The 25,183-nt window shown below is 35.5% G+C and overlaps 1 protein-coding gene across 1 annotated transcript; it reads left to right on the forward strand.

Annotated features, from left to right (window-relative positions):
• Positions 1 to 20,660: 20,660 nt before the first annotated feature.
• On the forward strand, positions 20,661 to 23,550 carry LOC126409881 (probable sphingolipid transporter spinster homolog 3). The gene is made up of 4 exons (XM_050076590.1): positions 20,661 to 20,666; positions 21,316 to 21,435; positions 21,557 to 21,676; positions 23,269 to 23,550. Exons 1-4 carry the CDS (start codon positions 20,661 to 20,663, stop codon positions 23,458 to 23,460), a joined length of 438 nt encoding a protein of 145 aa, XP_049932547.1. The 3' UTR covers positions 23,461 to 23,550.
• The last annotated feature ends 1,633 nt before the right edge of the window (positions 23,551 to 25,183 follow it).

The following is a 25,183-nucleotide window of genomic DNA, read 5'->3' on the forward strand; positions in this document are numbered from 1 at the left end:
TTTTTACTTATTATTTATAGTGGAAGCCCTTAAAGTTTAAAATTTAAACTTTTAGTTCTTCTTAGCCAAAGATTTCTGGATCCACCACTACCAACATTTGAGCTATTTGACAAGGAATGAAACTTTTATGAGACCTGTGCACCAAATTATAACCTACCAATTTTTTTATTTGTTCATTTCCTTTTCCAGCGGCTGATGCATGTCTTGCATGCAGTTATCATGACAAGAGTTGTGCATGTAAATACATGAAATCATGTTTATATATATATATATATATATATATATATATATATATATATATATATATTATCCTACAAAGAAAATGGCCTTAGCGAACAGCTAAAATATCAGTAAAACCTTTACTAACATTTACACCAACACAATCTCAAATGTCAATGGAAAAGGTCATTGTTGTTACTTTCACAAATGAAATGTGCATGCGTTAGCGAATATGTTATTGTTGATGCAGTTTCCTTGTCACAGAAAAAGAGAAAAACATGTCACCGAAAATGGTGGCTAGGTAGTCAAAAGATTATAGTGAGTAACATGTAAAAAACGTGTTGGTAATAATACAAAAAATTGTTCATGTGAAAAATTGCGTCAGTAGTAGTCCAAATAAATAGTGGCGCACCCACCACACATCACCACCACTGGTTGTTTTAATTGGTCTTTGCTTTTCACAAGTAAATCTAGAGGCGGAACCAATAACTTTTCATGAGAGGAGCCAGATTATAGTTTCAAAAGTTTTACATAAAAGAAGACTAGCCTCTATTGACACATTATTTTTTAGTTTGTGTCGCTAATGTACATTTTTGTAGTGCAATTTGAAATAGTAGTACTGTATGGTGGATCTTGGATTTTAAATATTTAAAACTTATAGTTTTTTATTTCTTCTAATGATCTATAAACTCTAATTTGACTTTTGGCCAAATTTTAATGTTGATCTAGTTGGGTAGTGTTTGTAGTGGTGATGTCTAGCTGAATTTAGTTTATGCTTCCCAATCAAATATATTATGGTTGAATTGTTGAAGGAGACATGGGAAACATAGCAACAAAGAAGCAAATTTCACTAATATGGCACCTTTATGGCTCCATATAGTCTATTATAATGATGAAACCAGAAATTTTGGGTGGAGAGACATTAATTCTGTAACTCACATACCTTTAAGGGGGGAGGCGCATTGCATGTGATAACAGTGAAAGTGTATAACCAACAATTTGCTTCCCTTCAAGTGTATAACCAACAATTTGTTTCCCTTCAAGGGCAACAATATATATAAATGTGTTGATAGTTAAAGACACCAATATGAAAAAAAAAAGTTTTTTTCCCACATCAGTCCAAACATGGTTTGGTGCCACACCCCAACCATTTTGACACTCAAATAAGCATTTTTTTTGTTAAAACATAAACGTTGAAGTGCGACGACACAATAATTCAAAAAGAAATGAGTCATGCAATTCAAAACAATGGGGCAAACTTTCTATTATATAATCAATTTCGTTCCTATAAAATTACTCCACATTTCTCAATAACGCATATGACAAAAATGTCTATTACATTGATGCCTAACAAAAACAAGATATCAATAAGACCCAAACAAGATGTGTCGGTACTACAATTGACCCAAAACCTCCTCGATTGGATGTGAGTTCAACAATCTGATCAACCTGCTGCCTGGGTCCTCCAAAACCTGAAAAATAAAAACAATAGAAAGTTTAGCCTTCACATTATGACAACAAGCCAGATAACTCTCTAACCCTCCAAGGTAAGGGCTCAAATCTGGAAAATAACAATTACACAAGCAAACCACTATCATGTCGTGGTAGAGCATACATTTCCATGACTTAACGTGAAAGCTTCTCACATATACCACGGCATGTAAAAACCATTTGATAGCCACAATAACACTCTCACAAGTCACATGCCACTCATGCATAAACATATCATTTTCATTCACTTCATTCATATTCTTTTCATTTACATTAACTGTCACACCCCAACCTTTTGACCCTCAAATAATTTTTTTTTCTAAATATAAAACATTGAGGTGCGACGACACAACAATTCAAAAGAAAATGAGCCATGCAATTCAAAACAATGGGGCAACTTCCCATTATATAATCAATTTCATTCATATAAAAATTCTTCGCATTTCTCAATAACACATGACAAAAATGTCCCAAAACCATGACGTTGATGTCTAACAAAAACAAGACATCAATAAGACTAAAACAAGATGCGTCCGCACTACAAAAGACCCAAAACCTCTCCAGTAGGATGTGAATGAAGCCATATGATCAACCTGCTGCGTCGGGTCCGCCAAAACCTGAAAAAAGAAACAACTGAAGGCTTAGCCTTCGCAGTATGGTAACAAGCTAGATAAATCCCTAAACTTCTAAGGTAAGGGCTCAAATAAGAGATATAACAAATATGAAAGCAAATCACTATCATGCCGTGATTGGGCATAGAGTCTCATGACTTGTCAAGAAGGCCCCTCACATAAGTCACGATACGTGAAGGCCACTCAAAGGCCTCACTTACCACATTTCACAATCACATTCACTTCATGCATTTTCGCTTCATTCACATACGCTTTGTTCACATTCACATTCTTTCATTTACATTAACTTTAGTGAATTGACAGTTTCTATGGGTGCAAGCACATGTACATGCACACCGCGGGTAGCCTACAACCGAGAGACAACCCCCGTGGTGGCCTGAAATAATATGGATCCATTCCCGTTGCAGCGATAGAGCACTCGTCCATGGATGTGTGAATTCCAAGGATTATATACAATTATAGTGTTAGTGGCATATAGTGTTATAGTACTATATTTTGTTATATAATGTTATATTGTTATAGCGTCATATAGTATATGGTGTTATAAAGTGTTATACAGTGTCATTGTGTTATAGCGTCAAATTGCTATAAAGTTTATATAGTCTTATAGTGTTATGGTGTTATATAATTTTATAGTGTAATATGATGTTATATAGTGTTATAGTGTTATATAGTGTTATGTAGTGTTATATAATGTTATATGTTGTTATCGTGTTATATAGCGTTATAATCTTATATAGTATTATAGTATAGTGTTATATACTATTATAGTGTTATAGTGTTCAATAGGGTTATAATGTTATATAATATCGTAGTGTTATAGTGTTATATATTTCCATAGTGTTGCAGTGTTGTAGTGCTATATAGCGTTATATAATGTTGTAGCGTTATAGTACTATATAGTGTCTTATGGTATTATATAATGTCATATAGTGTTATATGGTGTTATGTAGTGTGTTATATAGGTTATAGAGTTATATAATATTATAATGTTATATAGTGTTATAATGTTATAAGTGTTATATAGTGTTATAAAGTTATATTGGGTTATAATGTTATAGTATTATAGAGTTATATAGTGTTACATAGTCGTACAATGTTATAGTGTTCGAATGATATAGAGTTATATAGTTTTATAGTGTTATAGAGTTGTAGTTGTATATAGTGTTATAGTGCTATATAGAGTTATATAATGTCATAGTGTTGTGGTGTTATATAGAGTTATATAATGTCATAATTATGATGTTATATAGAATTATATAATGTTGTAGTGTTATATAGAATTTTATAATGTCATTATGCTATGGTGTTATATAGTGTTATATAATGTTATATAGTGTTATAGTGTTATATATCGTTATAGTCTTATATAATATTATAGCATTATAGTGTTATAGTGTTCGATAGGGTTATATAGTATTATATAAGGTTATATAGTGTTATATAATGTCGTAGTGTTATTGTGTTATATATTATTATAGTGTTGTAGTGTTATAATGCTATATAATGTTACATATTGTTATAGTGTTATAGTGCTATATAGTGTTATATAACATTACATCATTATAGTGAGATATTGTGTTATATAATGTTATAGCATTATAGTGTTATATAGTGTCATATAATGTTATATAGTGTTATGTAGTGTCATATAGTGTCATATTGCGCTAAATATTTTCATGGAGTGTTATATAGTGTCATATGGAGTTATAGTATTATATAATGTTACACAATGTTATAGCATTATATTGTGTTATATAGTATTACATAGTATTATAGAGTTATATAGCATTATGTAGTGTTATAATGTTATATAGTGTTATAATGTTATATAATGTTATAATGTTATAGTGGGTTATAATGGTATAGTGTTATAATGTTATAGACTGACTTTCCTAGTTGAAATCCAACCAAACGGTAATCAATATAGTGCGAATCAACGAAAAAGAGGTTTAAGAGAGGGGTCTGTCGCTAGAAGAGGCCCACGATAGCTGTGCAGGAGACTGAAGACGAGTGAGAGCGAGTGAGGGAGAAAGGTCTGGCTCAAGAGAGAAAAAGAGCAGAGAATGTTTGGTTGAGGGAGGGGGTTCGAGCAGAGAGAGAGAGAGAGAGAGTGAGCAGAGAGAGATGTGAGAGCGAGAAGGGAAGAAGGACAATGTGCGCAGGAAAGAGGGAGAGGGACGACATGATCGAGGAAAAAGACGAGAGGACGAGAGGGGACATGAGAGCTGTCGGGAGGGAGCTCGGATTAGAGAGGGAGACAACAGAGAAGTGTCGGCATAGAGGGGAAGATCACAGAGAATAGCGGGGGAGAGAAAACAGGGGTTTACCGCAGTGTCGTCGCCCTTCACCTCCGCCAGTTCCTCAATTGTTGCCGCCATTGTTCACCCCATCGTCGCTGCCACTCATTCTGCCTCTTGTTTCTCTCTATTGTGCGAACCCGCGAGAGACGAAGAAGAGGGAGACGGCTTAGGAAGGTGAGGGAGAAGAGACATCGGGCTCCTCTTGCGCATGGAGCTCGGGTCCGGGTCTGGACCCCGACCCGACCCGCAATGCCGAGCGTTACATACACTATGACACTATATAATACTATTACAGTATATAATACTATATAACACTATGACAATATATATGATACTGACACTATAACATTATAACCCAATATAACACTATAAGATTATATAACACTATAACAATATATAACATTATATAACACTATTACAGTATATAATACTATATAACACTATAATAATATATAACACTATTTAACACTATGACACTATATAACACTATATTATTGTCTAATACTTTAACACTATATAAGAGTATATAACACTATATAATAGTATATAATACTCTAACATTATAATACTCTAACACTGTAACACTATGTAAGACTATAACACAATATAACACTATAATTGCATATAACACTATAACTATTATAATACTATAACACAATGTAACACTATATAACAATATGACATTATATAACACTATAACATAATAACATTATAACACTATATAATATTATACCAATATCACATTATAACACTATCTAACATCATATAACACTATAATGCAGTATAACACTGTAACATTGTATAACAATATCTAACACTTTATAACATTATGTGACGTAACAACACTATAACACTATATAATATTATAACATTATAACATTATATAACACTATATAATACTGTAACACTATTTGACACTATAATGTTATCTATATATATATATATATATATATATATATATATATATATATATATATATATATATATATATATATATATATATATATATATATATATATATATATATATATATATATATATATATATATATATATATATATATATATATATATATATATATATATATATATATATATATATATATATATATATATATATGCGTGTATATATATATATATATATGTGTGTGTGTGTGTGTGAGTGTGTGAGTATATGAAATATACATATATAACATATATATAATATACAATATATATTTGATATATTATGTATAACATGTATGTATACATATGTCCTGTATAATACGTAAATGTATGTATGTATTATATATGACAGATATAATGCATGTTTTGTATACGTAACATATAATACATAATTATATATGTTATATATATGTGTACATATAGCATATTTGTATACATGATAAATGCACATAGAAATATATATAACATAAACACATGTATACATAACATGTTATACATATATATGATACACATATGTAACACATATATGTTTGTACATTATGTATATACAATATATATTTATGTCAATATATATATGTATATATAGATATTATTTCAAAAATGCATATGTATACAAAGATATATGCAAAGATATACATATTTCTGCACGTTTACGTTTTATAACATTTGTAAAAAATATATAAAATATACATTATACAGTACATATACCTATATACATGTATGTTATATAATATAACATATATATATATATATGTTACATATTATATACAGCATATATGTATATATTATATTAACATATAAAACACACACACACACACACACATACATATATATATATATATATATATATAATCCCCAGAAATACTGGGAGAAAAATCAGGTTATGTGTAAACTTGACATAATCAATCATGATTTAGGGCCCGTTTGATGGGCGGTAAATTTATCATGGTAAATTTTTCTGGAAAAATTTACAGGATGAAATTTCTCCCTCTTCCAATCTGAGGCTCTGTTTGATGGGTGGAAAGAATTTACCGTGGTAAATTTAACCATGTTTGATGCACAGGAAGAATTTAACATGGTAAATTTAACCCTGTTTGATGCACATGAAGAATTTAACATGGTAAATGTTGTTTTTTTGTGTATTCTCCTCTCCAAATCTGACTTGGGAGATGACAAAGGAAGGCATCAAAAGGTTGCTCTTTCTTGTCTATGCATTCAGGAAATCAAGATCAAATCATATCGACAGTTCAAAATTTGCCTCCGACTATCCACCTTTCCCATTCACAACAAAAGGTATTCCACTGAACAACAATAAGCAATCAATTATGCAACGCATAAAACTGTTGAAATCAAAGTTCAGAATCCATTCAAGACCAATGCATAAAACTGTCGAAATCAAAGTTCAGAATCCATTCAAGACCAATACATCAAGGTTCCTCAGAAAGCCCCTCTTCCATCTCATGGATCGCACCATTAATTTAGTTAAACACATCCAGAACGCACGCATAATCAACAAAAACCTTAATTGAATATAGAGCGATTCAGAACTTGATGCATTCATAAAACCCAAGGTTCAGTAAGATACTACCAACATATGTTTACCAATAAATTATCACTTCATTTCATTTGTATACAATACTACCAAATAACAGCATATCGTCGGCCATGAAACCAGAACAGAATGCATATACATTGTTTCAAACAAAGAAAGTGAATCATTAGCTTCAGACATGAACGTCTGAAAATGATCCTCTATGTTTGCATACTCATGCTCTTTCAGCTGTATGGAATCTTTTAGTTCTTGAACTTGCTGAATCAGGGCAGCCTTCTCCACCATCAAATCTTCCCCAAGTTTCTTCCACCTTACAGTCTCATGCTTAGCAGCTTCATAGGCATCTAGCAATGCATTGAGCACATCATCTGTCTCTTTCATGGTTTCTTGTGCTTCCCCAAATTTCATGAGTAGAGATTGGGCCTCATTGCTTCTTTCAGCTGTGAAGGATGTAGCATGGCCTGACTCAAGAATTGGCAGCTGTAATGTAACAAGCATTTTAGAAGGAATGAGGACAATAACAAAGCAAGGTACATGGTCTGACTCAGAAAAAGGGAAGTAAAACAACAATAAAAAAAATCATTGATCAATATATATCAGGAATGATGTGTATAACAAATTTGCATGTTCCCTGAGATCAATCACACTGAGAATTCATGTAAACAGACAAGCAAAAGAATGAGATATCCTCCACGTCCTTCTCCAGGTTCTTTGTATGTCTTTGCATGCTTTGAATATATAAAACTGCTTCAGAAAGTTCACTATTCTGGTTCCACTTCGAAATGCTTTCATGTGAGGTGTCCATCATAGGTTTGTGCATATGTGCCCCTTCTTTATTCTTCTGCTGTAAGACATTCATACTAAGTAGCCAACCAGCAAAAACAAATGAAGCATTAGCACGTCTATTTGCTTCAACTAGTTTACCTTGTTGATGCTTGATTTTGTCCTCTAGTATATGTACAAGGGGCACATATGCAACTGTTTGGCATAAGGAGCAACTGGCGGTGGAGAGGGCAGTAACAGAGGGCAGCAAATGAAACGCCCAAATCAAGTTTTTCTCCCGAAGATTTCATGTTTATGCAGAACAAAACATCAAGCCGGCAAAGAGGGACGCAGAGACTCCTCAGCAAATGAAACGCCCAAATCTAGAAGAACTTAGGGCAAGAGAGAAAGGGAGAAAGGGAAGGCATGAGAGAGAGAAAGGGAGAAAGCATACCAGTGGAGGAGCAGAGAGGCGACGGCGCAGCGGAGAGGCGAGCTCGTTCTACTGTGGTACTGTGGTAAGACGGTGAGAAGGCAGGACGGAGCAGGAGCTGCGAAGGGCATGAATAGGAAGGCAAAACCTAAATGAATTAGATATCATGCAAAAGATAAGAAACAAGTGACAGGTAGGCAAAACCTAAATGAATTTGGATAGAAACTAAAGGACGTCAAAACAGATGCTCTCGACAAAGAAACGAAAAACATAGTCAGCTAAAGAACAATTTCTAACCTAGACGGAATCAGAGAAATTTACAATATCTGATCAAACTCATAAATTTTGAAGAAAGAAGCAACGGGACACAAACTTCATGGTATTTGATTGAGTTTCTTTCCAAACCAGACTTAGAAACTCACGAGCAAGAGACACCGAGGCACAAAATTAACAGAATTGGTGTTGAATTTCTTCAAAGAGCTAAAACACTAAATTTGATAGAAGCAACTTTAAAATTCACCAAAAAATTCAAACGAAAGCAGCAACCGCAAATCCAAACAAGATCAAGCCACACTCCTCTAAAAGCAGCAAAATGGAATATAAATTTACGAACACTCAACACACTAATCTCAACTCCGCCTCCTATAACAAAGCCTCAATTCAGTAAACCCTGAAAAGAGATCGTTCAGTACCGAAAACCCTCCAGCAAATACTTTACTGGAGATCCAAAAAAAAACACGGACTAAACAGAAAATTCTTCGAATTCCTGACTGTAGATAAAGGTCAGCGAAGAACTAAATCTTGAACTATTAAGCAAAACACGAAACGTCTAAGAAATCTGGACCTCAACAACAGAGAAAGAGAGAGAGAGAGATAGACAGATTTCTCCCGCGTAGCTCAACCTACCGTCCCCTTCCTTCTCTCTATAAACTATGGAATCTACAGGCAACAAGAGCAATAGAAGCAACAACAAGAGAGAAAGAGAGACAACGACAACAATGTGTAAAAATAGAGAACAAATCGATTTGGGTGTTTCTGAAAGGGACAGAGCAAGAAAAAAGGAGAAACCGTTACTTGAGAGCGGCGACTGTGGCGTTGGCGAACCAGCGGAGGAGCGGAGCTGCGAGCAATAGATAAAGGGAGAAAGGGAACCGGCAGACGCCTCTGGTGCGAAGGTGAGAAGGCGACGGCGAGGGAGGAGGAGCAGCGGAGGGAGGAAGAAGGGTGAAGAAGCAAACGTGTCGAGCGGGAGGAAGAGGGGTGAAAAGGCAAACGTGTCGAGCGGGTGAAACTTCACCCACTCGAAAGTCCGAGCTGCGAGCTCGGACTTTCGAGCGGGTGAAGTTTCACTCGCTCCCATTTACATATATAACATATATATAATATACAATATATATTTGATATATTATGTATAACATGTATGTACACATATGTCGTGTATAATACGTAAATGTATGTATGTATTATATATGACAGATATAATGCATGTTTTGTATATGTAACATATAATACATAATTATATATGTTATATATATGTGCACATATAGCATATTTGTATACATGATAAATGCACATAGAAATATATATAACATAAACACATGTATACATAACATGTTATACATATATATGATACACATATGTAACACATATATGTTTGTACATTATGTATATACAATATATATTTATGTCAATATATATATATATGTATATATAGATATTATTTCAAAAATACATATGTATACAAAGATATATGCAAAGATATACATATTTCTGCACGTTTAAGTTTTATAACATTTGTAAAAAATATATAAAATATACATTATACAGTACATATACCTATATACATGTATGTTATATAATATAACATACATGTATATTATATATATATATATATATATAAGTTATACATATTATGTATATATATCTAGCAGTAGATACTATATACATGTTATATATACCTATATAGTATAACATAAATGCTATACTATACAATATTTAAGGATACATATGGTAATATGTATATATATATATATATATATAGTACACATGTTAATATGCAGATTATACAAATATATTACATGTAATAGTTTTTCTAGATAGGTCAGAATCTAACTTTTTTTTATCAAATTTTTTGATAAGATTGTCAAGTTCCGAGCTAGATTTAGGTTTTTGTAGTTCTTGTAGAATCCTATTATATTTTGTTTCAAGATCTTCTTGTCTTTTAAGGACATAACATGATAACCCAATTATCAAATTAAATAATTTGGGATATTCTTTGTAAGATACTCCTGGACCAGAATAGGCAGAAAATCGTTCTACAACATTAAAACCATCAGTTTTAATTTTGATGTGGGGAAGGCGGGAGGAGAATTGGAAGCCCGTGGGGTGGAAGAAGCTGGAAATGAGGGTCTCTTTCTCTCTTTGTAGAATGACAGATCTCGTGGGGGAGGCGGGAGGAAGCTGGAAATGAGGTCTGGATTGACGATTTCGATGGTGAATGAGAGGATGTTGGAGTAGGCAGCAAGGAAGAAGAAGGAAAGAGCCACGAAAAGCCACTTACTGTAACTTCGATCGGGTGCTTCTGGGGTGCGAATCTGGGTCGCACCCGTATCCGCACCCACATCTGTCGACACGAGTGCAGTGGCCCAACAGACGCACCCTGGTGACAGAGGTTGGGTCTTTTGCACAAGCATAAGTTATACGCCAAATACTCAAAATGTGAAATTTGGCTAGAGAGGGTAAACTTCCTTGATCATGTGATCTAGAAGGATGAAATTTCCGTTGATCCGGCTAAGGTGTCGGTTGTACAAGGCTGAAAGACGCCGTGCAATGCAACTGCGGTTAGAAACTTTTTAGGTTATTGTGGTTTTATAGTATACACTGATGCATTGGGAATCGGTTATGGATGTGTATTGATGCAACATGGCCGTGCATGGACTTATGCATCAAGGCAGTTGAAGGTACTTGAGCAACACTATCTCACTCATGATTTGGAGTTGGGAGCGGTTGTGTTTGCACTGAAAATATGGAGACACTATCTCTATGGAGCAATGTTTGAGGTGTTTACAGATCACAAGTCACTGAAGTATATATTTTCCCAAAAGAATCTAAATCTGAGGCAAAGAAGATGGATTGAGTACTTAAAGGATTATGATTTCACCATATCATATCATCCAGGCAAGGGAAATGTGGTGTCTGATGCTTTGAGCAGGCATGCTAAGGCAACAATGTGCAGTATGTTGACTCGTTCTTGGACATTGTTGCAACATGTGATAGCTTGGCAACCTCACCTTTGTGACGAGAACAAAACAACGATGACTGTCGTGATACGACATCCTTTGATGGAAGAGTTTATATTGAAGCAAAAGGAAGATCCAGATTTTGCTAAGAACATGGAAGAAAGCAAAGAGGCAAATTCTTCTTGGTATCAAGATGAAGATGGTTCATTGCGGTTTCTACACAGATTGTGGGTCTCTATAGATGTAGAGGTGAAGCATCAGTTGCTTGATGAAGCTCACAAATCCAAGTTTTCTATACACCTTGGCAGTATAAAGATGTTTCAAAATATGAGAAGGGATTTTTGGTGGCCTGGAATGAAGCGTGAAATTACATAATATGTAGCAAAGTGTTTAGTTTACCAGCGGGTCAAAGCAGACCATCAATGGCCAGGATGCTTGTTGCAAAGAATTGATATCCACGTGTGGAAATGGGAAGACATTACGATGGATTTTGTGGTTAGTTCGCCTCACACCAGAAGACAACATGATGCCATATGGGTGATTGTTGATCGACTTACGAAATCCGGTCATTTTCTACCAATAAGAATCAGTCAGTCTTTAGAAAGTCTCGCAGAGTTATATATTGGTAAGATAGTGAGATTGTATGGAGTGCCAAAATCTATCATTGCGGATCGAGATCCACGTTTTACCTCTATTTTTTGGGGGCAATTGCAAAAGGCATTGGGTACTAAGCTTAAGCTAAACAAAATATTCCACTCCCAAACTGATGGGCAATCTGAGAGGACCATTCAGGCCTTAGAGGACATGTTGCGTGCTTGTGTTTTAGACTGGAAAGGATAATGAGATAAACATGTAAAATTGGTAGAATTTGCATATAATAATAGTTACCACTCTAGTATCGGGATGACACCTTTTGAGGCTTTGTATGAAATATCATGCAGATCGCCAGTTTGTTGGACTGAATTGAGTGATGGGAAAATCGAGAACCCTTTAGTATTGCAATACTACACCGACCAAGTGCAATTAAGAAGGAAGAAGTTGTTGACTGCTCAGAGTAGACATAAAATCTATGCCGACATTCGACGTAGAGAGTTGACTTTCGACGTTGGTGATCATGTGTTTTCAAAGATTTCACATACTAAAGGTGTTTTTCGATTTGGTGTTAAGGGAAAGTTGAGTCTGAGGTTTATTGGACCGTTTGAGATATTTGAAAGGATCGGAGAGGTGGCATACAGATTGGCACTACCACCTAACTTGAGTCATGTTCATGATATTTTCCATGTTTCCATGCTTCGGAAGTACATACCCGATCCTACACATGTGATTGACTTTCAAGGTATTCAAGTGCAAGATGATTTGACAATGGAAGAAAAACCTATTAGAATTGTGGATCAAAGAGAGCAAGTGCTTCGCACGAAGAGAATCCCCTTAGTGAAAGTAGAATGGCAATACCATGGGTTGAAGGAGAGCACATGGGAACTTGAGGAGGATATGAGAAAGAAGTATCTTCGTCTGTTTTTGCATTGTTCTTGCACTGAGTTATGATCTAAATTTCGAGGACAAAATTTTCTTTAAGGAGGGTAGGATGTAATACTCGGCTTTTTGGGTGGGAGCGCAGACAGTGCAAGGCCCCAGGGTACTGTTGTATGATGTGCTTGGAGCGTTGGGCTCCCACCTTCCCAACCTGGGTGTCCTAGGGAAGGCTGAGTATCTCTCCTTGGAATTCACACATCCATGGATGAGTGCTCTACCGCTGCAATGGGTGAATGGATCCATACTGTTCTGGGCCACCACGGGGGTTGTCTCTCGGCTATGGACCGCCCGCGGTGTGCACGTACCTCTGTTTGCACCCACGGGAACTGTCAATTCACTGAAGTTAATGAAATAAAAGGTATATAAATGAAATGTATATGATTGATGTGCATGTGAATGATATGAATGAAATGACATGTTTATTCGTGCCTTGCATGTGAATTGAAAACATGTTACTATGTTTATTGAGTGACATTTACATGTCGTGGTCTATATTAAGGGCTTTCTTGGCAAATGATGTGACTATGCCCTAACACGACATGATGATGATTTGTTTTATGATTGTATATTCTCATATTTGAGCGCTACCTAAGAGGGTTTGGGATTTTCCTGGCTTGTTGTCATACAGTGAAGGCTAAACCTTCAGTTGTTTCTTTTTTTAGGTTTTGGCGGACCCGAGGCAGCAAGTTGATCAGATGGCTTCACTCACATCTTATTGTGGAGGTTTTGGGTCTTTGGTAGTGTCGGCGCGTCATTGTTTGGTCTCTTTGATGTCTTATTTTTGTTTGACATCAAAGTTGTGGTTTGAGGCATTTTTGTCATACACATAGATGTGATTTTGTATGAATTGAAATTGTTATATAAATGAAAGTTTCCCCCATGGTTTCAAATGACATAGCTCCGTCTTTTTTTGAATTGTTGTGTAGTCGCACCTCAATGCTTTATGTTTAGAAAAAAAATTCGTTTGAGGGTCAAAAGGTTGGGGTGTGACACTTTGGCTACATGACGTACCTGTTCTTGGGGGCAATACCAAGTATCATCAAAATAGTAGTCAAGTTCCTCCCATTTGGATTTCAAAGCTGCATAAAAGTCTGCTACAGAGATATCCCCTTGTCGTAGTGCATAGACATCTTTCATCAGTTGATACACACTCAAACAATCTTTTTCTTCTGGCCATACATTTGTTCTAAGATAACCCACATATCCCTCGCAGTCCTCTTGCAATAGACTCCACAGGTAACTTGCTCGTTGGGCGACGTTGCTCATGGGCGATGGGGTGAACGGACAAAGCGACGGGCGTCAAGACAATGACAACAATAAAAAACAAACCCACGAACAAGCAACACGAGCACGACCAAAAAATTTCAAAAACTCGTCGGCTCTGATACCATGTTGACACACAAAAAAAATAAAATAGTCACCGAGCACAAATTTAACGTGGAAAACCCCTCAACTAGAGGGAAAAAACCACGATAGAGGAGGTCTGACGCCCACTAGCAGCCAGACACTCTCTCTCTTCAAAGATATAAGTAGTGTCTAATCAAGAACACAGACTGGATTGGGTCCAGACCCAGACCCGTAAACTGAAGCACATCAACAGTTATAACGTATGTTATAACATACATTGCAAAATTCATAACATATGTATTACCTATATATAATGCATGATATATTATATATGTATATAATACATAATATTCTATATACCATATAATATCATAACGTATACGTATACACATAGTAAATGTACAATATATATATATATATATATATATATATATATATATATATATATATATATATATATATATATATATATATATATATTCCATCTTAATTTGGTTATTGCCTTGCTATTCAAGGGATTTGGTAAGGCACCAGAAAACAAAAGAAAATAAAGTGCGACCTACTCATGAGTAACAGCTCCATCATGTGCTGAGAGAGAGCTATGCAGAGAAACTAACCACTTCACAAGAACCTTTTCAAAGCAACTATCATTAGACTAGGAGATGCTATTGGCTCTAGTGATCAAGTGTATGTAAGGGTTTAGTAGAAAAATATCCTAAGAGAGAAGTCATAATGCCTTATAAAATATTGGCAGGTAGCAAAATAAGAGCTGAGAGATGGGCTCGGGGCTTGTGTAGTTATTCCTCTGGGTTAATAATCAAGAGTACCGGGTAGGCATATAGGTAATTTATGTCTATGCCGCGAAGATAATGACTTATGAACTTTTAGCATGTTGAAAACCCGCAAGGTGAAGCGGTTTGATATGTGACAAAACTACACTTGACCACCAAAGCGGTGGAGCTTCGTAGTAGCCTTTGGGGTGGCGAGGTATTCCCTCAAAGGTGAAGGTCAGCCTGAAAAAGAAAATGAAAAGCAAGAAAAAATGAAAAGGCCAAAAGCCAAATGTAGAAAAGAAAAAAAAAAAGCAAAACAAAGAAAAACAAAAAAGGTGTCTGTCAAGAGATAAATGGCATGAAGGCTGAACTCGAAGGAATTGAAATGCGTCAATCTTTCATGGATGTGTGATCCTTGGGACAATATATGCTCTTCTTTTTTATTTTCTAAGAGGTTGAGGATGATTACTTTGTGTTCATTTTTTGAAAATCTAAAGGCTTCCCTTCTAGAGATTCAACAACATTGATGCGAAATGAATCCCGATGCTTGTACGGTATTGAGGATAAATGAAAGGCATATCAACTACACAACACGAGCACGTTTTGCTTGTAATTTAAATTGATGATTTGTAAACTATTTAAAAGTAAACACGTGACATCTCTTGTAATGTTTCCTGACTTCATGGCATATGAGGAACTCCCAGCCCCTCTATTTTTGAAAAATGTTGTCCTTTTTATTATCAAACCGCTAGTCCATTCGTAGAATAGACGAAACCCCTCAAACATATTCCACTCATGCTGAGTGTAATAAATTTTCCATCTTCCCCTTTCCATGTTCCCATCACAATTTGTTTTCTTGTGAAGGCTAGGCAGTATTTTTGTTGATTTCTCTTTTAAGGTTTGCTTAGGAAAGGGTTTTAAAGAGTCGTTAGCTTTTAACTTTTTTATCATTAGTGTCTTTTTTTTGTTTTTACATTGTCAGTGTCTTCTGATTCATGCAGCTGATGTCGAAGTTTAAAAGCCCAACTCATCAGTGTTCTTGTGGGTGTACAGTGGTTTTGGAAAAGCCGATTCATGTTGCACGAGAGTTTGATCTTGTACTTCAAAATCAAGTTTTTATTTGAGTTCCCAACAAAGTTGTGGCATCCAATTTGATTTGAGTGAGTTTACATAAATTTTTTGCTGAAACAGAAACTAATGCTAGCTGCAAAAGTTTGCACAAAGACAGGTAAATCCCGTCATTGTTTGTTTGTGTTTTTTGTTTGTTAGCTTGTCATAATTGGTAGGAAGCCAAGTGTTATGCATGTACATTTCCCGAGAGCTCAAAACCACACCCTTTACACCGAAAATCTCCTACAATTGCAGAGATTGTTGCATAATTCTATTCCAAAACTGTGGATGTTTGGGTGACTTTAACATTTGATGATTGATTTGTTTTGCTTCCCAAGACTTATCCCTTGGGTTTAGTTTATTTTATTGTAGGGAATCTGATCTGACCCAGTGGTTGCAAAGTTGATGTCGAAAACAAAGAATTTTTGCTAGAGAAATTTACATATATGTGCAGAAATTAGATTGCTTGTAGAAACCAAACAAGTTTCAATTGGTCTAACTTTTTCCTGGATTGAGTTAGGATTTTGAGTGTGATATGACAGCTTAAGTCAGAGTCGTGTAGGTTTCTTTCACGGTCTTTCAAATTTGTTTATATTTAGGTCCAGTTAATTTAGAGAACATAGATTTCAAGTTAGGATTTTGGTTATTTTCTCATTTTTTTCAAGTTGGTCATTGCAGCCGCAGGCACTTTTGGAGAAATGTAAGGGCGGATGCATTCAGTGGAGGAGTTGGAGCACAAGTCAAAGATCTAAATTGACACAGGGTTGCCCTTTCAAGCAACCACATTTTAGGAATTGTTTATTTTTCAACTTCTGTAATTAAACTAGTAGCATCCAACACGCCCTTTTCTTCCTCCCCACTTCCTTTTTCTCTCTTTTCCCAACGCGCCCTTTTCTTCCTCCCCACGTCATCTGCCAGCCCTCGAATGCAGCGAAAAAGGTAATCTCCACGTCGTCTGCTAGCCTTCGAATGCAGCTAAAAAGGAAAGCATTACCGATAATAAACAATCTAAACAAGCCGCTCGAGTCGAGCTCAAGCTGGAAGGCAGTCGCTCGAGTCGAGCTGATGTTTTGAGCTCGACTCTTGTGCAGCCTTACCTCCTCCTGCTTGCTGCTCGTTGTCTTTCTCACCCTCTGAGTCTCCTTCTCCCTTCATCATCTCTCTCTCACCCTCAGAGTCTCCTTCTCCCCTCGTCGTCTCTCTCGCCCTTGCTGAAGAAGAAGCCCTCCGTCTCTTCCTCTCTCGATTGTTCCTCTGTGAGCAGATTTGCAAGGTTTTTGTCGAAAGGTTAGTGTTTGAACATGAATGGTGAAGATTTAGGGTTTTGTTGTTTTTTTGGAATCGGTGGTCAGCTTTTGGTGTTGCGAACCCTTTGCTTGGCATGGCGAGAATTATCAGAAGATGAATATAGAGAATGGTCTGTGTTGTTTGAAGAGGCTAATGCTTCTCTAGTTGACAGGGAGGTGAGCTGTTTAGTTTTGAGATCTTGATTTTTCTCTACTTTATGGTTTCTATTCAAGTGATTCTTTCTGACTGAACTCTGTCTTTGGTGAAATATTTGAGTCGTATAATGAAGATGTAAAGTTTGTCAATGCATGCAAATCATTCCCTTTAGTGGAGAAGTGCTGAAGTTTGCCAACGTTTGGAACACAGTCTTGAGGTTCTTGGAGTTGCTGCTATAGAAGACCGTCTGCAGGTGATTCTCTTTTTCCTTCTCTGGGGGGTATCGTTTCATGCGAGAGCTTTCCTTTTGGTTTGACTTTAGTAGATTGTCTTCATTTTCTTTTGGATGTCATTGCAGGAAGGTGTTCCTGAAACAACCGATCTGCTTCGGAAGGCTGGAATCAACTTTTGGATGCTTACTGGTGATAAACAAAATACAGCCATTCGGATAGCGCTCTCTTGCAACCTAATTTCTCCTGGTTAGTCATGCTTCATTCTTCTTTTCTCACTAGCCCAGGTCACTTTGTCTCATCAAGGCAGATCGTCACAAAGAGCTGAAATGTTTTCTCTTTTTGGCATTTGATAACTTTCTTTTGTGTGCAAACTGTATGTGGATGTGATCAGAATGTGGTCTTAGTTCTCTTTTCTTCCTACATGCAAGATCTTCAGTATGTGGATGAAGGGAAGATGCCCTTGATCTTGTTTTGTGATGCTGTTGATGGAGACTCAGGCCTGCACAGATGGTGTTGGCATACGTGAGAAAGCTAATAGGAAAACTGCTGGCATCCAGATCTAATAGTATTGTTCCTTTTGATAAACTTACTGATGTTGTTTCTGTTGGACATGATCTTGCTTATTTCTTGCGCTTTCTATTAGAAACTACTTAGTCATGCATAAGCTATCAAATGGTAGTAGAACTTATGTCAGTTAGATCTTGCCGAGCCAAAAGGACAGCTTTTGTTAATAAATGGGAGGACAGAAGATGAAGTTGCAAGGAGCTTGGAAAGGGTGTTGCTTACAATGTGAATAAGCACCTCAGAGCCTAAGGTGCAAACTTTGTCATTTTATATCTCAAGTAATTGCATAAATTGTATAATACAAAATTTATGAATGTGAGGAGCCATTTCAAATCTGTTTTCATGTTGTCAAATTCACCAAGTTTTTTTTTCTCCCTCTCAGGGTATCACTACCTTATCTGTAACTCATAGATATCCGAATACTTTGAAGTATCATTTTGCTGCTAATGTATTGTCACTAGGCACACAATAGAAAATGGTATAATTTTGTCCAGTTAAAAGTGCCAGTGGATACTTTGAGTTCTCTAAAAGGAGTTAGAATTGGTGGTTTTTGCATCCAGGATGTTGCTTTTGTTATTGATGGTTGGGCTTTGGAGATTACACAAGCATAGATGTGCATCGTTTGCTGAATTGGCTGTTTTATCAAGAACTGCTGTTTGTTGCCGTGTTACTCCATCGCAAAAAGCTCAAGTAAACTGGTTTACTTCATCCTGCGTGCCTGCTTTCTCATAGTGCTCCCTTTGTTTCTGCATCTTCTGTTGCACAAGGCAGCCTTCTTCTCTTTGTGTTGTTCCTATTGTTGGTATACTTTACCGACTACTGTTGGTGTATTTTACTGAATATCTTGTTACAACTTCGGGCATAGCCTTCTATGGTTGGGTTACTTTGTTGAATAATGTATATTTTATGTTGTTTTCTCAAATGTGGGGCTTGTCAGCTGTAAATTTGGTCTCAAGGGTTAGTCCTTTGTGAGAGCCAACATTCTGAGGTTCCAAAAATCACCTCTAATCATTTAACCTCCTGATTGGACGATAATTGGTTTAATTAATCAAGTTTTTTTGAATTACATATAAGACCACTGTTTGTAGTGGATGAAGGGTGCACGTGACTAAAATTTACAGGAAAGGAGATGACACTCACACTTCTTCCATTGCTTTTGGGCATAATGAAAAGTATGACTCTTATTAAGAAAACGTGGCTGCAAGTAAAACCTATCATATTGTGTTTTAAAAGTTTACCACTTGTAAAGTTTGAAATTTACCACATGCGTCTACGCTTTTCCTGGTTATTGTTGTTTATGTGCTATATCAATCTTCCTCTTCTAGAAAATGTGGAAAAATGTTTCCTTATTATCAAACTAAGAATTAATTTTCTGAAAATGTGAAAAATATATTTCCTTATCATCAAACACAGAAATATATTTCTCAGTCATCACACACACATCAAAATAGGAATCAGAAATATTTTTCCCATTCCTTTTTTCCAGAAAGTATATTTTCAGAAATATATTTCCAATTCGATATTTCCAGGCCATCAAACATCCCCTTAATGCCTCTTAATACTCATATACTCTACATAGGAAGAGAGAGACCTGCATGAATTCAAGATTTCAAGTCATCCAATTAATCACATTTCTGAAAAGATAAACATCTTTTAATGGAATTTGCACCCTTTGTAGGTTGAGTGAGAGAGAGAGAGCAGCTTAATTGGCTTGTGTCTAATTAATTTCTTGGGAACTTAAATTTATTTAGCATGTTCATTTATCTTGAAATATTCATGCACAATGGAAAACTGCATGGAGTTGAATCTTTTTTAATTTCCCCATAACCATAAGTAAGACTTATATTGGGGGCACCTTGTTATTGTTATACATACATACATATATACATACATATATATGTATGTATGTATGTATGTATGTATGTATGCATAATATTCTGGGTGTGTGTATGGCCATGTCCTTGCACCCATTTTTTTTAAATGCCCCATACCCGTGTGTGACTACTCTCACCTAACCCACACCCAATTTTTTTGAAAACTGTACTTAAACCCTACACTTGTGTGACATGTCTATATATGAAAATGAAGGTAATTTATTATGTCTTTAAAGTGTAAAGTATAAAATTTAATAAAATAAAATAAAGATCGAAACATCCAAGCCAATATCTTCGTATGGCTCAAAGGTGCAAACTTAGATATTCAATGTATGTTAATTTAAAAAAATCACAATCTTAATTTTTTATGCTAAACATATTAAATTCGAAAAAGATAAAACATGAATTGCATAAACATAATGTAATAACAAGCTTATGCTACCTGCAACTTGCACATTTTCATTTTAAATCATTGAAATTGACCACTTCAATTGCTCTCAATGCTTAAGTGGGTATCAAAATGAATAAGTTTGTATTCTATATGACTTATTCCTTGGAGTCTTGAAACCATTTAACAGTCTTAAAATTACAATTCTTTGGTTTGGAGGATAGACATAGTGATGGTCTCTTATAATGAAAGCCCTAATTTTGTAACATAATTTTTTTTTAAACTTTCTGTAGAAGTTTTTTCATTACAAACTTAATGCTTAATATTTAGGCTTAATGAATTTATATAAATTTCAAAGTAATGTTGTCACTTTTTTGTGAAGTTGTTTGGATCATGCTGACTTATGGATCCTGTATTACAATGTCGCAGCATTGTTGCCTATGCAGGTATTTTAACAATTTATTTCTTTTTGCAGCTTCTCTCTGGTGCAACTTTATTTGGAGCTGTATTTTGCTTTTGTTCTTTCTTGTCACCCAAGTTATATGGTTTTGTGATCCTTTTCTCAATTGGCGAGTTGCTTGTTTTTGCAACACAGGTCTCTTCTCTCTTGCCTGCTTGATATGTTGTTTGGATCATGCTGACTTATGGATCCTGTATTAAAATGTCGCAGCATTGCTGCCTATGCAGGTATTTTAACAATTTATTTCTTTTTGCAGCTTCTCTCTGGTGCAACTTTATTTGGAGCTGTATTTTGCTTTTGTGCTTTCTTGTCACCCAAGTTATATGGTTTTGTGATCCTTTTCTCAATTGGCGAGTTGCTTGTTTTTGCAACACAGGTCTCTTCTCTCTTGCTTGCTTGATAGGGATTATGTCTTTCTTTCCTTTGGTTTATGGTATATGCAATTTTAACGCCATGTGCTACTGCACTTAGGAAAAATGTTGCTTCATATCTTGTACACTTTTTTTTAATTGTATGAACAACTTTGTGTTAACTTTGAATGCCAAATTAGTGGATATCTCATATGAGAAACTATCATATCATGCAATGTGGGTATATACGGCTTAATGACCATGATCTCTTGATAAGTAGTGAATTGTGCTAGCCCTTAGGCTGACACTGCGATACAGCATATGTTGACATGTCTCTTGTACTCTTCAAGCATTCTAGCTTCTCTTGCTTTCTGTTCAAAAATTTTTAATGTCTTCTTTATGTTTTAGCATTTTGTGGTGGCATTAGGAATTTCAAGCTTTTGAATTTTTCATTTTCTCCTTTTGTTTCTGATCCATTAGAGAATTTACAGTGTGATGCGCTCCCAAACTTTTTCTTGACTGTGGACAGTAGGATTTTTCTAAGCTGGTTTATCTTCAGAATATAACCATAGATGTCAAAAAATGTAATATTAACGTTAAAAAGGTGAAAAAAGTAAAAAAAAAAAAGTGTCTCTATAAAGAAAACACAAACATATATTTAACACGCAATTATCGCAACTGTTTTACCTTTTTTTTCGTTTTTATTCCCATCATTGAAGTTATTTACAAAAAAGGCATTGTTGCCATCAAATTATGGTCTTTACCTGCCAGTTCTTTTTTTTTTTTCAGTCTCCATTTTCTAATTTTCATCTTGATTGTAGTCGTGTATTTGCCAGTTCCATTTTTTCTACTTTTCATTTGTGACTTCTACTTTGGTATATTGGATATCCTTCATGATATTATGATGGTCAAATTTTAGTTCTAGTTGTCGTTGTCTATAGGGGTGGAGCTAGAAGGTTTTCCTTTTTTTTTTTTTTGTTGGGTGGGGTGGGGGAACTATAGTTTCAAAGTTTTGACAGAGACCAAAGCATAATTTTTCAAAACTTTCATATAGACTAATTTAAAATTTTTGAAAAATACAAGAAGAATTTTTTTTTCTGAAAATCTGAGGCTGGCCATGGTCCCTTGACTGCTCTGCCCTTGGTTGAAACTTCAAACTTAAATTAAACCATTTTTCGTCATTTTTATCATCACTAGGGCCCCATTTTTATGATTTTGTCTACTTTTATGTTTTTTTATTGGTTTCTCATTGACTGTATTTTTACTTAATTTTGAGATTTTTTTTCCGTTTTTTGAAAACAAACGCCAAAATTTTCCCCAAAAAAATAATTTCTACCTGAGGAAAACCTCACCCTTAAAAACCTAAGAATGGTATTTCTGGCTATGTTTCGGAGACATCACCATGTGCATGTATATGATATAGAGTTAAATTTGATCATATTCTGTAAATTTCAATTTGAAATACATATGTTCTAGATTCACAAATTATTTCAGGGCACTAAAGTAGGAAGAAGGTTTGGCTGTGTGATTGTCTCTAATGATTTGCTGTTCGAGGAGCAAGTAGTATACATATTACATGCTCCTGCTTGATGGACTTTTGCTGGTCCTGCGTGTGCAGGCTCCTGTGAACTATGTGTGCCGTCATTGTGTCAAACCCAGTTTGAGACCACTCTCGATGGCCATGTCTACTGTCTCCATCCTTATTTTTGGAGATGTGCCCTCATCACCACTTGTTGGTGTTCTTCAGGTTTGTGTCGGTTTAATTCTTTCATGCAATTATCAATTTGTTCTGACTGCATTTATGTCTTAATTGTTAAATGTGTTAGAAAGAAAAGAGAATTATCTATTGGGTTAGCCTTAATCTATCTTAAATAGAGATTAGAGGGGTGATATACAGATTACAAATAATTCCATTAAGAAAATAAAAAATATTAACTAGTTCACTAAGCAACTTCCTAGAATTCTAATAACCGCCCAACACACTTAGCTATTTTTCTCAACACTCCCCCTCAAGCTGGAGCATATATATTTATCCTGCTCAACTTGTTGCAACATTTTGAGAATCCAAATATAAATAAGATCATAAGGGTTTAGTAAACATGTCCTCAACTTGCTTTTACGTGGAAACATGAACTGTATAAATGTTTCCTGCTTGAACCATATCTCGAATATAATGACATTCTACAATATATTTGGTCATTTCATGAAATACTAGATTGTTATCTATATAAGTTGCTGCGCTATTATCACATATCGTCGTCATTGGAAGCAAATCCTTTATTCCAAGGCAGGTTAGCATCTCAGTGGTAGTTTGAGCCATTGCTCTATTCTCAGACTCTATGCTAGATCTTGCAACTACCACTTATTTCTTGCTCCTCCAAGTAATTAAATTGTCTCCTACAAAGATACAATACCTAGTTTATATCTCTTGTCATTGATCAATCCAACATAATGTCAGCCACCGCTAATAGGTATAACCCCTTACAAGAGAACCTTGAGGAACACACGCACATGTCGACCCTAATTCTAGATTAGTGTGAAACACCCACTATTCTTTGCTATAATCCCCTTTTTTCCTTGTCCACACCATTTATGGTTGTTATCGAGTCAGTCCAATGGACCTGACCCGTGATCCCATACCCGATCTCTAACACATAATCTGCATTCGTGTAAGCTATGATGTTAAGAGGGTCGCATTTTTTAAATAAAAGTCCTTTGCCAAGAGGTGACTTGAAGTACTTGGGAATCATCATGGCTATTTCCTAATGAATTTTCTGGGGTTTCTCCATAAACTGACTCAACTTTCCCATGGTTAGAGAGATGTATGGTTGAATAACTGTATCCTATAGAAATTTGCCAATAAGTGACCGATATGACTTACTATCTATCGTTCTGAATCATCTTCATACAATTGGAGATACAAATTCATAGGAATGTTTGCAAGTTTGGTGCCAAGCATCCGGGTCTGCTTGAGCTAATCAAGAAGATATTCCCACAAGGAGCTTTCCCTACTCCTTGCTATCTATATTCCCAAGAAATATTTGAGTGGGTCAAGATCCTTAGTGACAAAGTACTTGTGCAAGTACATATAGGTTTCAACAATCTCCTCCTTAGAGTCCCTTGTAAAAATGATATCATCAATGTATACTACCATCGCTAGAATGTCCTTCATGATCTTTTTAGTAAAGAATGACTAGTTAGACGGAGAACACTAAAAACCAACACCCAACATCACTTCATATAGCTTTTGAAACCATTTTCTTGGGCTTGCTTAAGCCCATATTTGGCTTTCTTCAACCTGTAAACACTCTCCTATTCAAAGCATAGGCGGCTGTTGCATGTAAGTGGTCTTAGCCAAATCACCATAAAGGAACACATTATTAACATCTAGTTGAAAGGGACTCCATCCATAGTGCACAGTTACAACAACAACCATTCCTATCAGGCAACATGAGAGAAGGTCTCAAAAAAGTCCACACCATAAGTTTAAGTATATACTTTAGCTAACCAAGCAACCCTTATAAGTTATGTCT

This window comes from Nymphaea colorata, chromosome 3, assembly GCF_008831285.2.
Source record: "Nymphaea colorata isolate Beijing-Zhang1983 chromosome 3, ASM883128v2, whole genome shotgun sequence".
In the NCBI taxonomy this organism is placed as follows: Eukaryota; Viridiplantae; Streptophyta; class Magnoliopsida; order Nymphaeales; family Nymphaeaceae; genus Nymphaea; species Nymphaea colorata.

Bases quoted from the DNA above. Each gene is read 5' to 3' on its own strand.
- LOC126409881 (XM_050076590.1), top strand. The intron at 21,436-21,556 runs GTCTCTTCTCTC...TTCTTTTTGCAG, and splicing joins TGCTTGTTTTTGCAACACAG to CTTCTCTCTGGTGCAACTTT. The intron at 21,677-23,268 runs GTCTCTTCTCTC...CTGCGTGTGCAG, and splicing joins TGCTTGTTTTTGCAACACAG to GCTCCTGTGAACTATGTGTG.